Consider the following 14,801-nt stretch of genomic DNA (forward strand, 5'->3'; position numbering starts at 1 on the left):
CACAAATCCAGTAACTTGTGAAAAATGTAGCATCCCAATAACAATCAAACATATCTTGATTGACTGTCCCAGATGGCAACATGAAAGAGATGCTTATTTACAAAATAAATCAGTAAAGGATATTCTAGCTGAAGGTAATAACTTTTCAATTAACAATATCATTCTCTTCTTAAACAAAATTAAATTAATAAATAAAATATAATTTTTCCCCTCTTTTTTTCCCTCGATTTTTTTATTTTAAATTTTTTCCCTTTTTTATTATTTATTTATTTAACTATTTAATTTTTTATTATGTATTCTTCCCCCCCCCTTTTTTTCTAGCCCGAGAAGAACCCTAAAAGGGTTCAGAAGTCTGGTTAAACAAATCATTTACTAACTGACTGACTGTGATGATGAAGTTTCATGGGACATTATTTGTGTTCATGCCTTCATAGTGTTCCTAGCTTCCCCTACTTGTAAGAGAATGCTGATATCAGTACTGTAGGCTATAATGAATGTTCAGAAATCCAGCTTTCATTGTGTATGATATATGCTAAAAATTATCACATAGAACAGTTCTGGAAATTAGTTTTCTAAATCAATACTGCACAGAAAAATTAGTTTTCTAAATCAGTACTGCACAGTATTATGTAGGTGATTCAGCAGTGTGTGCATTAAAGAAAAAACAAGTTGTTTTAGTGGTCTTGAATTTTGCACAGATCTTGGAAAGATCGTACATTTTCATTTATTTTTGGCAGTGAAGTTTCTGTGTCATCTCTGAAGCATCTAGAAATTCCTTGTTGGAATACAGGGATGTATGCCATTATTACTGCTGACATTGTTGACTGAAACAGACCATTATTTTCAATAAGAATTTCACAGAGAATTCAATTGTGAGTGATACTCTGCGAGTAGATGGAAAGGTTATTTTGTTATTAATTGGAAATTTAGTTCTATCACCAGTATGCTGATCTTTTCATTTTGATTGTGTAAGATTAAATGCAAGACATAATGGTTTTTTGTTGTCATTTGACATGAAAAGGCTGTAGTGAAATTATACAGGAAATCTTGTCATCCAAGTCCAGAGATTGATGAGTTGTTAAGAAATGCTAATATCTGAAAACCAGAGCATTGGAGTGCAACTGTTAATATGATGAATAATGTGATTGATGTATTAAGTGTATGAAAAGTTGCCGTAGATTTAAAAACTTTGGGAATTGTTATTAATTTGACCAAGATATACATTTGTCATAATCGTGAATGCTGTACTGTAAGGGGTTTCTTTTAACAAATTGGCTGAATGTCTCAAGGGACTTCATAAATTTTGATTGCTTGTTTAGTGTACCCATGAACTTAGCATTTGATAATGGAGAAGAATACAGCAGTTTTGAAGAGATGAATGAAGCATTCAACCTAAATATGATGATTACAGAAACGGAGACCTTTTGAGCAACAGTGCATGTGAGTGCCTTAGTATGTTTATAGAGGACACAATCACTATCAGAAAATGCTGTGAAATTTAAGTTTGTCTTTTGTGAAATATATTGGTTCACAATGCTTTGAGTAATTCAGGCTTTTCTTTTAGTCAGCTTAAGTGCTGGGTGTTTTCAATAGTGCTGTACTCTATTACAAAAAGTCTGTAGGATTACAGACCACAATTTCAAGAGGCTGCGAGTCTACTTTGAGTATTTTTTCAGCAGTTGACCCCACTAGGTCCAATTGATTGTGTTTACAGTCACCAAGTCAGTCCTGTGTCAGCCTCTGTTTTTGAAGAAAATCCTACTCTTGGTGAAGGGAATTTGTTGAAATGTAAAGGGGTTTTCTTCTTTCAGAACCCCTTCAGCTGAGTTGAAGAGAAATAGTTTAGTTCTGTGAGCTTAACGATTTCAATTCCCAGGGGGGAAGTGCCATCAGTGCACCTCATGTGGTGCACTATAGGCATTACTTAAGGTTCTTTGTATGTGCCTTCAGCCCCTTGGTGCAACCCCCTTTCGTTCCTTTTATTTTACCTCCTTTTATATTCTCTTATTCTCTTTCCATCTTACTTTCCACCCTCTCCTAACAGTTGATTCATAGTGCAACTACAAGGTTTTCTCCCGTACACTTTTCAAACTTTTTACTGTTAATTTCCATTTCAGCACAGAATGACCTCATAGGTCCCAGTGCTTGGCCTTTGGCCTAAATTCTGTATTGAATTCAATTCAGTTAAAAATTTCAAACCTTTCTCATTGGTAGAGCATACTTTAGGGTACTCTGAGCTCGACAGTTGCTCTGACTGCTGTTGTTGCTGTGTTCTTTTTATGCTGTTGGGTTAGGTTAATAGTCAGATCTGCCGATCAGAGGACTCTCTGCTGTCCAGCAATTACACAGGTTACTTTCCTGCCATTGGTCCATCAGAGGAAGTTCAACTTGTCCCAAGAGGCATAGACTACATATTTCTGCATTCATCTGACGTGATTTTCTTGTTCAGCAAAATGGACTGGTCCTAGATACTTCTACCTTCAGGAACTGCTATCCACCGTGTTTCTCTTACAGTACTAAGATCCTGAAAAGCTCTGGCCTGTCAGCAGTGGCAGAAGAAATGGTGGAGTACAGGTATTGGATGTCATTAGAGGGGATGATCAAAGTTGGCTCAGGTGTTGGATTTCATCAGATGGGATGACTTCTTGCTTTCAAGCACCCATTCATCAGTCCTCCAGGAAGTACTTCTGTTTGTCTGCAGCAAGGCTGTGCACCACTTGTAACGGGCTCTTTCACAGGGTACACTCTTGCTGTGTTACCAGGATGATTGGCTGGTTCTGGCATCCTCAGAGGTGCAATTGCTTCAAAATGGAGAACACTTATTTTGTCGCCACCTGGGGAGTGTGATAAACTGGGAGATTCATTCCTGAATAGCAGGCTTGGTACCTGCGTAGTCTTGGACATTGGAATAGTGAGAGTCTTTCGTTCATATTTTTGTGTCAGTAGGCTCAAAGAGGTATCAGCATAGTTCCTGTCAGGACAGGAACAACCAGCACTGCGCTGGCAGTTAATCCTTGGTCACCTGTCGTCCCTGGAGAAGTTTGTTCTACATTGGTTGGCCTCAAGTGGCCTTTTCCCAGCCAATGCCCTTGAGTGGGGAAGTAAGGGGGGATCTTACATTTTGGTTGACAACAGGAACCTCCTTGTGGTAGTTTCCATGAACCCCCCACTTCCAGAGATGCTATGGTTATCAGACATATCATAGGAAGGATGAGGTGCACACCTCAGGTTAACAAATCTTATCTGCATTTGGACATTTTGGAAATACAAGCAGTACTGCTAGTCCTCCCAGCATTCTAAGATCATGTGAGGGGTCACTCTTTAGTGTTGATGAGCAACAACATAACCCAGTGGCCTACATCTACAAGCAGGGGAGGACAGTTTTCCTTCACCTTTGTCAGTTGTCTAAGTAGATACACGATTGGTGATTTGCCCTGCCATCGAACTTCCAGCTGGGTACATTTGGGAAGGAGGAATGATTTGGCAGACCAGCTTAGCTACCAAATTTAGGTAACAGGAACAGAGTGGTCCTCCTTCAAATTGAAAAAGGCTGTACATGTTCAGAAGAACTTTGTGATTGACCTGTTTGCCATGTGGCTAAACAGGAATCTCCCAGTGTTCATCTGTTTGGTGCCAGATGCCTGGGTGGCCTGAAGGCACTCTCCAGCACCACTGGAACGGTCTGGACCTTTTTGCCTTTCCTCCATTCAATTTGATCAGCTCGGTGATCAGTTGTGTGTTGATCACCAGGGCTCAAAATGACCCTGTTTTTCTTCTTGTTGACCCTATGCCAAGTGATATCCCATTCTTCTGGCTCACTTGGCAGATTCCCAAAGAGATTTTATGTTGTCTACTCTCCTAACCAGTGAAGGGGATCATCTTTTGCGATCAGTGTCATAGAATGAGTGTTTCTTCAATGGAGTTCTGTTCAGCTGATCATGGACTTCATCTACCTTCATCAAACAAGCTTCTCTCAATCTTCATGATTAAAATCTATCTGTCTATGCCTTTAAATAACTTCAAGCAGTCTTTGTCGTCCTGAGGGACTTGAACCTCCAGGGTGTGACATGACATCTTTCTCAGTCTAATTCAGGCATCTTGTAAGCCCTTAAGGGACCCTTCAGATTGAGATCTCACCCTCAGCCTTCCTGCTAACCCTCGCCTTGACAAAGTGTATTGGTGAGTAACAGGCACCCCCACCCCCCTTTTTTTGGAACGGGGCACTGAAAGGGTTGGAATCTCTTGTTCTTGTATGTTCTTGGATTTATGGCAAAAACCCAGAAACCATCAGTGCCTGATGAGAGGTACAAGAGCTTTTGTTTTCCTCTACCTAAGACCTTGCAGGTTGTTCAGAAGAGAGGTATCCACATACAGTGTGAGACAAAAGGTATTGCTTGAGTAGGACCCAACCTCTAGGCCTGTGTCAGCACCTCATTTTTTTAGTACTGTGGTGGCAAGCACAAGAAGTAGGTGTCCAGGATTACCCTTTCTTGCTGGTTTTGTGCTGTAATCAAATGAGGTGACAATGCTTCTTGCAGAGTACAAAATCACACAGTTCTGTTAACACCTCATGAAGTCAGGGAGCATGGAACCATCCCTGGCATTTCAGAGCAACTTTTCAGTAGCACAGGCAGTAAGGGCAGGTATCTGAGTTATCAAACCACCTTTAACACATTCTACCTGAGGGATGTCACCACAGGTCCCTAGACATCTCTTTGGGACCTGTGGTGGCTGCTCAACAGGTTGTGCGATCACCAAAGCTCCTTTTGAACAGGGAAGCATCTCACCTAAGGTGCTTGAAGAGTGTAAGGTTGGTTTTGAAGGTATAATGATTGGCTTCTCTCTGAGCAGCAGCAGTTCTGCCAGAATACATGCTGGACTGGCCACAGATGCAGGTGACCACTCAGTTGAGCAATCAGTTGTTGAGCTTCAGCTGATAAGATGACTATCTCTTCTCTCCTTTAAGGGTATCAGCTAGTGGGGTTGGGTTTGGTTATCATTAGCTATCGTAATGAAAGTTAGTGCTGATTTATAGTGTTTTAAGGAATGTGTACCCAAAATTTTGCCTTAGTAGGCGCAAAAATGTATTTGTTGTAAATGTTTTGTGCTTTTTTATATAAATTTGTTTCCAAATTTTGAAAACCCTGTACACCATTATTTATCAATTAATTTGAAAAATTCAAAATCCAACTCAAAGTTTAGATCATAAAGAACAAAATTGCATGAATAAAATTTTCAAATTAGGTTTTTTTAGTATGAAAAAATAAAATTAGTAAATAATACCAAAAAGCTAAGAATCATATTGAATATATGTAAAAAATAATATAAAGAAAAATGAGCTTGCAGAATTATTCCCACATAATCACTGATATAATGCTTTTTAAAGTATTCATATCCATTCATAAATAGCAGAGTTATGGAGATCTGAATGTACAAAACTAATGTTTTAAGAAAAATGCAGTTAAAGTTTTTCTTACTGTCACATGAAAGCTTTCTTGAAAAGCTTAGCTGGCACCTGGTCCCCTCTCTTCTTTTTTCAGATATCTCCTCTAATATAAAATAACTGCAATAAGCTTATTTGGCTACTCACACTTGCATTCCAAAATAAGGGTAACATCATAACCATTTTCCACAATTTTTTTTTTTTTGAATAATTCTCTGAGATTCTTTAACGTGTCACAAAATTATCCTATTTTCCCTGTCCCCTAGTTTATCCACACCATATCATGTTTTTCCATCACCTGAATATTTAGTGATTGCATCATTGATTGCATTGTTGTTAGCGTTTTCCCTCCTTTAACGTAAATTCATCTTCACCTTCAAAGCATTATCTTATTTCTCAAAAAATCAAATTTGATTTTTTCATGGATTTGTCTATCCAAAAACAGTAGTTTATTGGAACATTTACGTTCTTTTAACATAAGTGCGTTAGTTAAAGTTGTTTCATAATTCATGTATTTTTCGGTACCTGAACATTTAGTGTTCTCTAAGTCAAGCATTCATTGATTGCAAACAAATCAACAAATGAAAGTCTTCTAGTGTGCTGTGGAATGAACTCCAAAAACAAAATTCTTCAACTAAGCAGGATGACTACAGTATTTACAGAGCAGTGGTCTTCAACTCAGAAGCAGAGACATTAAAAAAGGGGTAAAACATACAAATAATGAAAAAGATTTACAAGAGAAAATATTCATCATGATGACACAGCAGAAAAAATGAAATATAGGAAGATAAGAAAAGTGTGAGGAAGTTCTAAGCAGAAAGTTAATGGCCCTTATAAAAGTGGCACTTAGTTGAGCAATGAGAAAATGAGAATAGGCAACACTGCTATGATTTGATATTGTGATGACATCCCAGCAGTGAGGCTATAAAAGCCGATAAAGGCCAAAAGAAAAAGCCCATGTGATCAATGTAAGTAAAGTAAATATTAATAATTTCTGTTAGATATTTCAATACAAAAATACTATTTCAGTATGATATAGATATACTTAGAATGTTTGTAAAAATAGTTATAACGCCAGTAACCAAGGTATGGTTGCATTCAAACATTCCAGTTGAAGTGCGACATCAAAACAATACTTTTTTGGTTTCAAATACTTGCTGAAGTTCGAAATATTATTGGATTTTTTGAAACCTCTCATGTTAATGCATATATTTTGTCTTTTTCATGTAATTTAAAAATAAAATGATTTTTGAGAGAATTATATTGAAAATCACACAATTTTACCTATATATATATCTTGAACTATTTGAAATTTTAAAAACTAATTTACACGCTGTTTGTATGATATTTGAGTATTTACATACAAGAGCAGGTGAAATAAAAGATGCAGTTTTTATTTCAAAAGGCGGACAAACGACACAACGGATATCATTGGCAATGATAATATGATTGTACAACTTGCTACAAAGTACTTTTTTTTTATTAATATTTTTGTGTTTGTGGTTGACCCTGCCCTTAAAAGTAATGAGTAAGCTGGTAAAGTTCAGAACCATAAAAAGACAGGAAAAAATTATGGCAACACTGCTGGTGTTTGGTGTTCCCAATGTGATCAATGGAAAATTTAATATTACGTTGCATAATGAGGAAAGAAAATCATCAAAAATCACTTGTAAAGGTGATAAAGATGAAACAAAACAGTAGAGGGTTACTAATGGTAGTTCAGAACCAAAAATAACTTATTGAATGTTTGAAACAAAAGGTAAATAAAGGGAAATAAAGAGAAAGCAGAAGCTAAGTTCTTGAGCCACAGAATTTCCAGTATCCACCTGCACTTGCAAAATTGCATTTTTACCTATTAGAATGCTTCAAATTGGCTTTATCTTATGTCTGGCAGAGTAGTACATCTTTAACTTTGAGAAACTGTGGCAAACAACCTAGCCAACTTGGTTGAAAATCTCAACCCCAGGTTGATACCCTCAATCAGAGGGGAGCACCAGTGGTAGAGCTACATCTGAACCCATCTGTTGTATTGGCCAGATTTAGCTGCCCTCTGACTTGTCACTATGTGTGTGGCTGTACTTGATTCTCTGAGGATTTCATTTTCAAGCAAGATCTTGGACACACCTATCAAGCTAGGGGTTCTAACACTGTCATTCCTATGCCAGATCAACTAGGAAGTTACAGGAATCATGAGTCCCCTGCCCACACGGCACTGGTGTGACTGGGAGCGTGACTTTTCCAGGTGGAGATTCAACTTACCAGGCAGCTGAGAGAGAACTTCCATCTTAAGAAATGAGTCTCCAGTGTAAAAGGCAATAGTTTATGTTTCGGTAGCAACAAGTAACACGTTTGGAAAGTTTCAATATGTATTTTTCCTAGGTATACAAACCAGAGCCTTTTATCATAATCCCACCTGAACCACCCCACTGAATTCTTGATGCTGAAGGAACTGCTTGTTGATAGCAGATGAGTTGTGGCTCTTTCCTCACTTATCCTCCTACCATCAGCTAACTACCTTATCAAATTTCAATGACCTATTACAGCTCACGTTGAGGAATACTACATAAAAGGCTCTGGTTTGTATGCCGAGGAAAAAATATGAATTACAAAAAAAAAAAATCCATATGATTGAGAAATGTAAGCTCCATAGTGTGGTTAAATTACCAAGTAATAATATAATAGTAATAATGATAATAATAATAGTAATAATGATAATAATAATACTCTTATAGTAATTACAATCTAAGAGCTGGCCTCTTTCAACTGCTTTTCTTTCTAACTAGACTTTTGCAAAGTAAGGCAATACTGTATATTAGCTATGTGCTAACGTTGTTTTTGTTTAAAAGGAAAAATGAAAAACCTTTTCCCTATGTTAGAATATCTTTCTGCCTCCCTTCCTAATGGGTGTACTGTATACTGTTAGGAGAGGAAATCTTCATAATGAATTGGAGGGTCAGAGTTGTGTGATCATATACTGGAAGGGATCACTCAGCCGTATATGTACCAGTGACTTGAAAGCGTAAGGCTAAGTAAGATTCTTTGTTTTAGGAAAATTAAATGTTTTAAAAAGATACTTTTATTATTTGAACTTTGCAAGTATTTTTTACACACCGTATTGCCACTTGACACAATATGCATTTTTTTTTTAGTTGAAATGAATTTTTATTATAAAATTTTTGTAGTACACTGTGTATGGTGGGAGTAATTAGTAGTTGCAAGACAGATGCATTTTCATTATATTTTGCCTTCACAAGATTGATTTGTGACATCTTTGTATGGCAGTGCCTTGTTGGGTACACTATTCACAGTGCATAGTAATAAAACTTTGTAATGATTCTTTAAGCCTGTAGCTGTGTTATTTTCTTTCTTTTAATTTTAAACTCCACTCCATAGAACTTTACTTAGCAATCCAACTTCTGTAACTAATACTTAGCCCCAATTTTCATGTATGGCAAGAGTAGATCCGTGAGCAAGCTCAACAAATTTACAGATGGGATTTGGTGGTTGTATTAAACCTTTCAATCATAATAATGAGGTATGACACGTCCTTATTTGCCCTCACGATTTTATTTTGTACTGTATAGACATCGTCGAATACTGGCACAGTGCTGACTACAAGTACTGTATAGACGTCGTTGAATACTGACACAGTGCCGATACTGTAGTCTCGTAAAACAGTTTCTTATCAGAGGCTCTGAATGTTTGATAATCTGTCACCATATAGCTTTGCAGTATAACTGAGCAGTTCCCAAGAGTAGTGATTAAAGATAATTTTTGGCTGTAAGGGAAGGATCTAAGCTACTAGGTTTTAAACACTTTTGCTTTCCATTATGAGACCGATCAAAGTTCTGCGCTTAAGGATTTCATAAGAATTGAGGTGTTTTAGAATGCTGTTGTCTGGCTTGGTGGGTAACATTATGTTCTTCCCTACAGTCCGCTAGCCAGGCAGAGGCAGGTGGTTGTGGGTTTGACTTCTGCCCCTTGCCTTGTCACTGTGTCTGACATTCATTCTTAAGAATTCTACCGTAATGATCGTTTTGTCCTTCCTGTAGAACAACCCAGCCCTCTCCGCATCTAGATGGGTAAGTGTTTCAACCTTATTCAGTGTTTCTGTTATGAAATAGTGACTAGTATTTTACATGCTGCATTACCTGCGAATATGCATATGCTTATGAAAGTGTTCTTAACCATTAAAAACAAGTTGAAGTAATTAGTCCTGACTCAGAGAGGCCATCAAATATTTAATAATTTTTCAAACTTTGTAGGAAGCACGTGGTGTTTGGCCGAGTTGTGAGTGGAAAGGAGGTAGTTGCAGCCATAGAGGATCTTCCCGTTGACAACCGTAGCCGCCCGCTTCAGCCAGCTGTCATATCCAACTGTGGAGAACTGATTCTTCAGCGTTCTGTCAAAACCAAAGGTATTTAATCAGATTTGAACATCTTTTCACTACTTCAAAGAGAAAATCCTTAGCTGTATGTTGGTTAGTTTAATAAGCTCTTTTATATAAGTAACTTACCAAGTAATTACATAGCTATTACTGTAGTTTCATTAATCACAGCAGCTTAAATTCAGATTTCACGCTAGCGATACTGATGTTCTGTGTAGGTGACTAGTCTTGCCCCCTAACGAGAGCTTAGGAACGACTTAGAAGATAATCCTCTGTCTGTTTCTGCGACGTCTGGTGTTAACATCGGGTGTCGGCAGCAGCTTTTCTTTTGTTTTTTTGCTGGTTATTGAACTAGACTTCGGTGTTCAAGCCGAAAGTCAAGTAGCTTCAGCCGAAAGCTTTCTGGATGACTTTTTTCCTTGTTTTGTTGTTACTAAATGGTGTCTAGTATATCAATTGTTTGCTTTTATGGTGAAAATTGCTGTTAATTGTTTAACTCTCCTTTGCCAAGTGGCACACTGTAACGTAAACATTGGTTCGTTGTTGAACTGATGTTTACTTTCGCTACTGAATTGATTTGTTCAATAATGAATACATCTACAGTAGTGAATTTACAATCTTTGTTTTAACTCGCCTTTACAACAAGTAATGTAATAAAGTGTTGCCGAGTAACATGATAAAGTAAATTTTGCATTTGCTACCATCTTTATCAAGTCGCGGAAATAAAACAAACATTGTGTTCGCTACAGGTCCAATATTTTCGAATTATTCTCTATATCTCTGCAAGTCTCAGTGTTTGTTAGGAGTTGAGATTTGTCTCTATGATGGTACTCTGTGTTCTTCAGAGAATTAATTAAACATCATCTTATTGTCCTTTCCTTTGCAGAGAACTGAAAAAGTGTAAGGGCAGAACGTAGTAAGGAGAGAAATTGTGCTTGTTTTGGTTTCGCTGGGTTTTTGGAAGAATTGATGCTCTTGACAGCCAAGGATCGGCTTTGAACGCCCAGGAGCACTCACCAGCTCCGATTTCATAACTTACAAGCCACTAGCTCACTTGATGCCCAGTTGCCTGGCGCCATCTACACCTGGGAGCACCCAGCACCAGCTCCTGATCGTCTGGCGCCTACTCTCCCCGCATCCAATTTTTTTCTGCTACTAGCCCTCTTAATTTTTTTTTCTCTTTCTCTCTCTCTCTTCTTGCTCCTGCGCCTGGCTCCCTCGCTTCTTTCCCATGCCATTGCCAGTCTTGTGTCTAGGTTAACAGAAGTTAACCTTGTACGTAATTGAAATGTTGTGCAGTGGAGGAGGTGTCTACTTGTCCCCAGATGCTCCTAGACAGCAAGTCCCTGTCAAACTCCCCTAAACCAGGGGGAAGGCATACTGGAGGTCCAATGGAGGTCAGGGGGTTACACACAGGTACTCACCCCCGAGCCTGTTGCCGGTCCCAGGTATCGGCAGACAGCTACTGGAAAGGCATTTTGCTGGACGTGTAGTGGAGGATGTGGCTATCCAGCCTTATTGGATCTCCTAAACCTGGTCCCTGACAGACTCCCCTAACCCTGGGAGGAGGCATACTGTCGGATAATGGCGAGTAAAATTTATATATCTTGGTCCCCAGTTTTACCGGGGTTCCGTTCTTGCGCCGTTTAAGTCGGAAAATCGTCAAAAAATCGTCAAAAATCATAAGAAAACCTTACTTTTAATGCTCTGGGTCATTGAAAATGATGTAAAACTGCATTATTATTGAGTTTACATAAAAAACCTTCAAATTAATGATTATTCTGCCGTTTTGGGGCCATATTTCTTCCGTCGGATCGGGCGTCTGACGAATCGTCCCCGAAACATGCGTCGGGTTAAAATAATTTCTGATGGATATATTTGAAAAGCGTAAATGTTCAGAACGTCGTGTCGGAACCGTCAAACCGAACTGCCTGTATATATAAATATATATATATATATATATATATATATATATATATATATATGTATATGTATATGTATATGTATATGTATATATGTATATATGTATATATGTATATATGTATATATGTATGTATGTATGTATGTATGTATGTATGTATGTATGTATGTATGTATGTATGTATGTATGTATGTATGTATGTATGTATGTATGTATGTATGTATGTATATATGTATATATGTATATATGTATATATGTATATATGTATATATGTATATATGTATATATGTATATATGTATATATGTATATGTGTATATGTGTATATGTATATATGTGTATATGTGTATATGTGTATATGTGTATATGTGTATATGTGTATATGTGTATATGTGTATATGTGTATATGTGTATATGTGTATATGTGTATATATGTATATATGTATATGTATATATGTATATGTATATATGTATATGTATATATGTATATGTATATATGTATATGTATATATGTATATGTATATATGTATATGTATATAATATATGTATATAATATACATACATATATAATCATATATATATATGATATATATATATATATGTAAATAAGAAGGCCCATAAAACACTATTTAAACGTTGAAACCATATATTTGACACTTAAATTCTGTCCTGTTCATTAGTAGAATATTTAACAGGTGGATAAACTACAATGGTATATATATAAAAACATGAAGATGTGGCCTTAGGCCTCCGATGTTAAGGAGGTGGCGTTTCTTAAGAAGGAGGAGATTGACCAAATTTAGATGGTTTTGGCCTCATTAGCTCCACGTTTGGCGATGGATCTGGCTGAGCGTTTCTTGGGTCATCTTCTTACAAAGGTTGCGAGGATTAAGGTGTCAATGCGTCCGATTTCCAATGTCCCTCTGAAGTATTCATATTGTTACGTTTGATTGATGATAGCAGATTCAGCATCTTTCTTTTATGCGGAATCACAATCTTGAAAACCAAAGATTGCCCTCAGTTAAATGACATTTTGCCCTGTATTTCTAATATGTAGGAAAAAATTCCGAACTCTCGAGACGTACCGCAACGTTACTGATCTTTTTGTGCTCTGTTATTCTTTGCGAAGGGATATTGATCTTATCCTGTCTCGCCTACGTAAATGTCATGGCAATTACTACCCCATCTTGTAAACTCGCTTCTTCCCTTTGTTATTTAAGTATGTTTTTTTGGAGAACTCCATGGATTTAAACAATATGGAAAATGAAAGGATTATCAGAACTGAGATTGCTCATTGGCCTTTTGGATGTTTTTCGAGTATGAAGCTTTATTTTGTTGTTGAAATCTATTTGTCTGTTGTGGGGGACCTCTGTAGTATATTTTTATTTGCTTTTATTAATAGCCATGCTCTCGATAATGTGTGGTGGATAGAGCACATTATCGAGAGGGCTTATTAATAAAGCAAATAAAATATACTACAGGCCTGTCCCACCTCACAACAGACAAATAGATTTCAACAACAAAATAAAGCTTCCATACGATGAAAACATCCAAAAGGCCACCGATCTTTGTTCTGATAATCCTTTCATTTTCCATTATCCCAAATCCATCGGGAGTTCGCCGTTAACGATACTTAAATAACAAAAGGGAAGAAGCCGGAGTTTACAAGATACCGTGGTAGTAATTGTCATGACATTTATGTAGGCTAGACAGGCAGATCGCTTCCATATTCCCTAACAGAGCACAAAAGATCAGTAAATTACGCTTAAGAGTTCGAATTTTCCTGACATATTAGAAATACAGGGGCATGTCATTAACTGGAGCACGTAGTTGGTTTTCAAGAGTAGCTGTCCGTATAAAAGAAAGATGCTGGAATCTGCTATCATCAATCAAACCAACAATATGAACCTGTCAGGAGGACATTGGAAATCGGACGCCATTGATACCTAAATTGCACCTTTGAAAGAAGATGACCCAAGAAACGCCGACCGCCAGATCCATCGCCAAAAACGGAGCTAATGAGGCCAAAACCACTAGAATTTGGTCAAGATCCTCCTTCTTAAGAAACGCCACCTCCTTAACATCGGAGGCCTAAGGCCACACCTTCATGTTTTTGTATATATACCATTGTAACTTTCCACCTGTCCATATTCTACCAGTGAACAGGGCACAGAAACAAGTGCCCTAAATATATGGTTTCAACGTTTAAATAGTGTTTTATGGGCCTTCTTATTTTCATATTACACTGTAGTATTACAGGAAAAGACATTCATATATATATATATATATTTTATAAATATTTACGCTGTTCGCCCTCGAACATTTAGGGATAGAAATATCAGCCTGACTGAGACAGGGAAATTGCTTTGTCCCACGCTAGGCAAGCTCAGTCTTTCAGTTCAAACTTTAACATCCGTTGGAGAAAGGAATAGTAGCATTTAGGCATTTAACCCCATAGGAGAAATTTCCGCTCATTCAACCCTAAAAATAGGTGGTCCTAAGGTCCTTTTTTCCTTTCTACCTGTCTTTGTCAATGTTTTAACAAAGCGTAGATGCCTAAGGCATGACTGTCTGGCCTGTTTTGACCCAGGCCGGTCAGAGAATTCAGAGAGACTGGAGCATTCCAGGGTGACCACATGTCCGAACGATATTCTTTGTCCTTTTCTTTGTCTATTATCCTATCAGTGAATTAGTGAAGAAGTAATTGCGAAGACCCTCCTGAGGCGGTGTTGGTGCGCAGCAACGTTCGTCCTAAGGTAAAGTCCGCTTTTGTTCAAAACTTCGCCCATTCTTTTATCTTTTTCTGTATTTCACATTTCTTTTGTTTCCCCTTCATCCCCACTTACTGTATATGTGTTTACAAAAGTCTAGATTAAGCCTCATTATTATATTGTTAGCTTCAACCCCATTATTCCAGTAAAATACCTAGGATTTAGGTAAGCAAAATCAGGTTAAATCTCGATGCTTTGTATGCCTCGCGTCGAATGTTTGGAAGAACCGTTGCGTTTAAAATCAAATTCATCTCAAATATTTTTGTTAAGGTTAATTACCC

General features: G+C 37.4%; 1 protein-coding gene across 1 annotated transcript in view; it reads left to right on the forward strand.

Moving 5' to 3' along the window:
- The window catches only part of LOC136833757 (peptidyl-prolyl cis-trans isomerase G-like), a 94,940-nt gene that overhangs the window by 19,916 nt on the left and 60,223 nt on the right, over positions 1-14,801 (forward strand). Inside the window, 2 exon segments of the mRNA XM_067095978.1 lie at positions 9,496-9,525; positions 9,709-9,860. Of these exon segments, the coding sequence (XP_066952079.1) occupies positions 9,496-9,525; positions 9,709-9,860 (182 nt within the window).

Source organism: Macrobrachium rosenbergii, chromosome 52 (assembly GCF_040412425.1).
Source record: "Macrobrachium rosenbergii isolate ZJJX-2024 chromosome 52, ASM4041242v1, whole genome shotgun sequence".
In the NCBI taxonomy this organism is placed as follows: Eukaryota; Metazoa; Arthropoda; class Malacostraca; order Decapoda; family Palaemonidae; genus Macrobrachium; species Macrobrachium rosenbergii.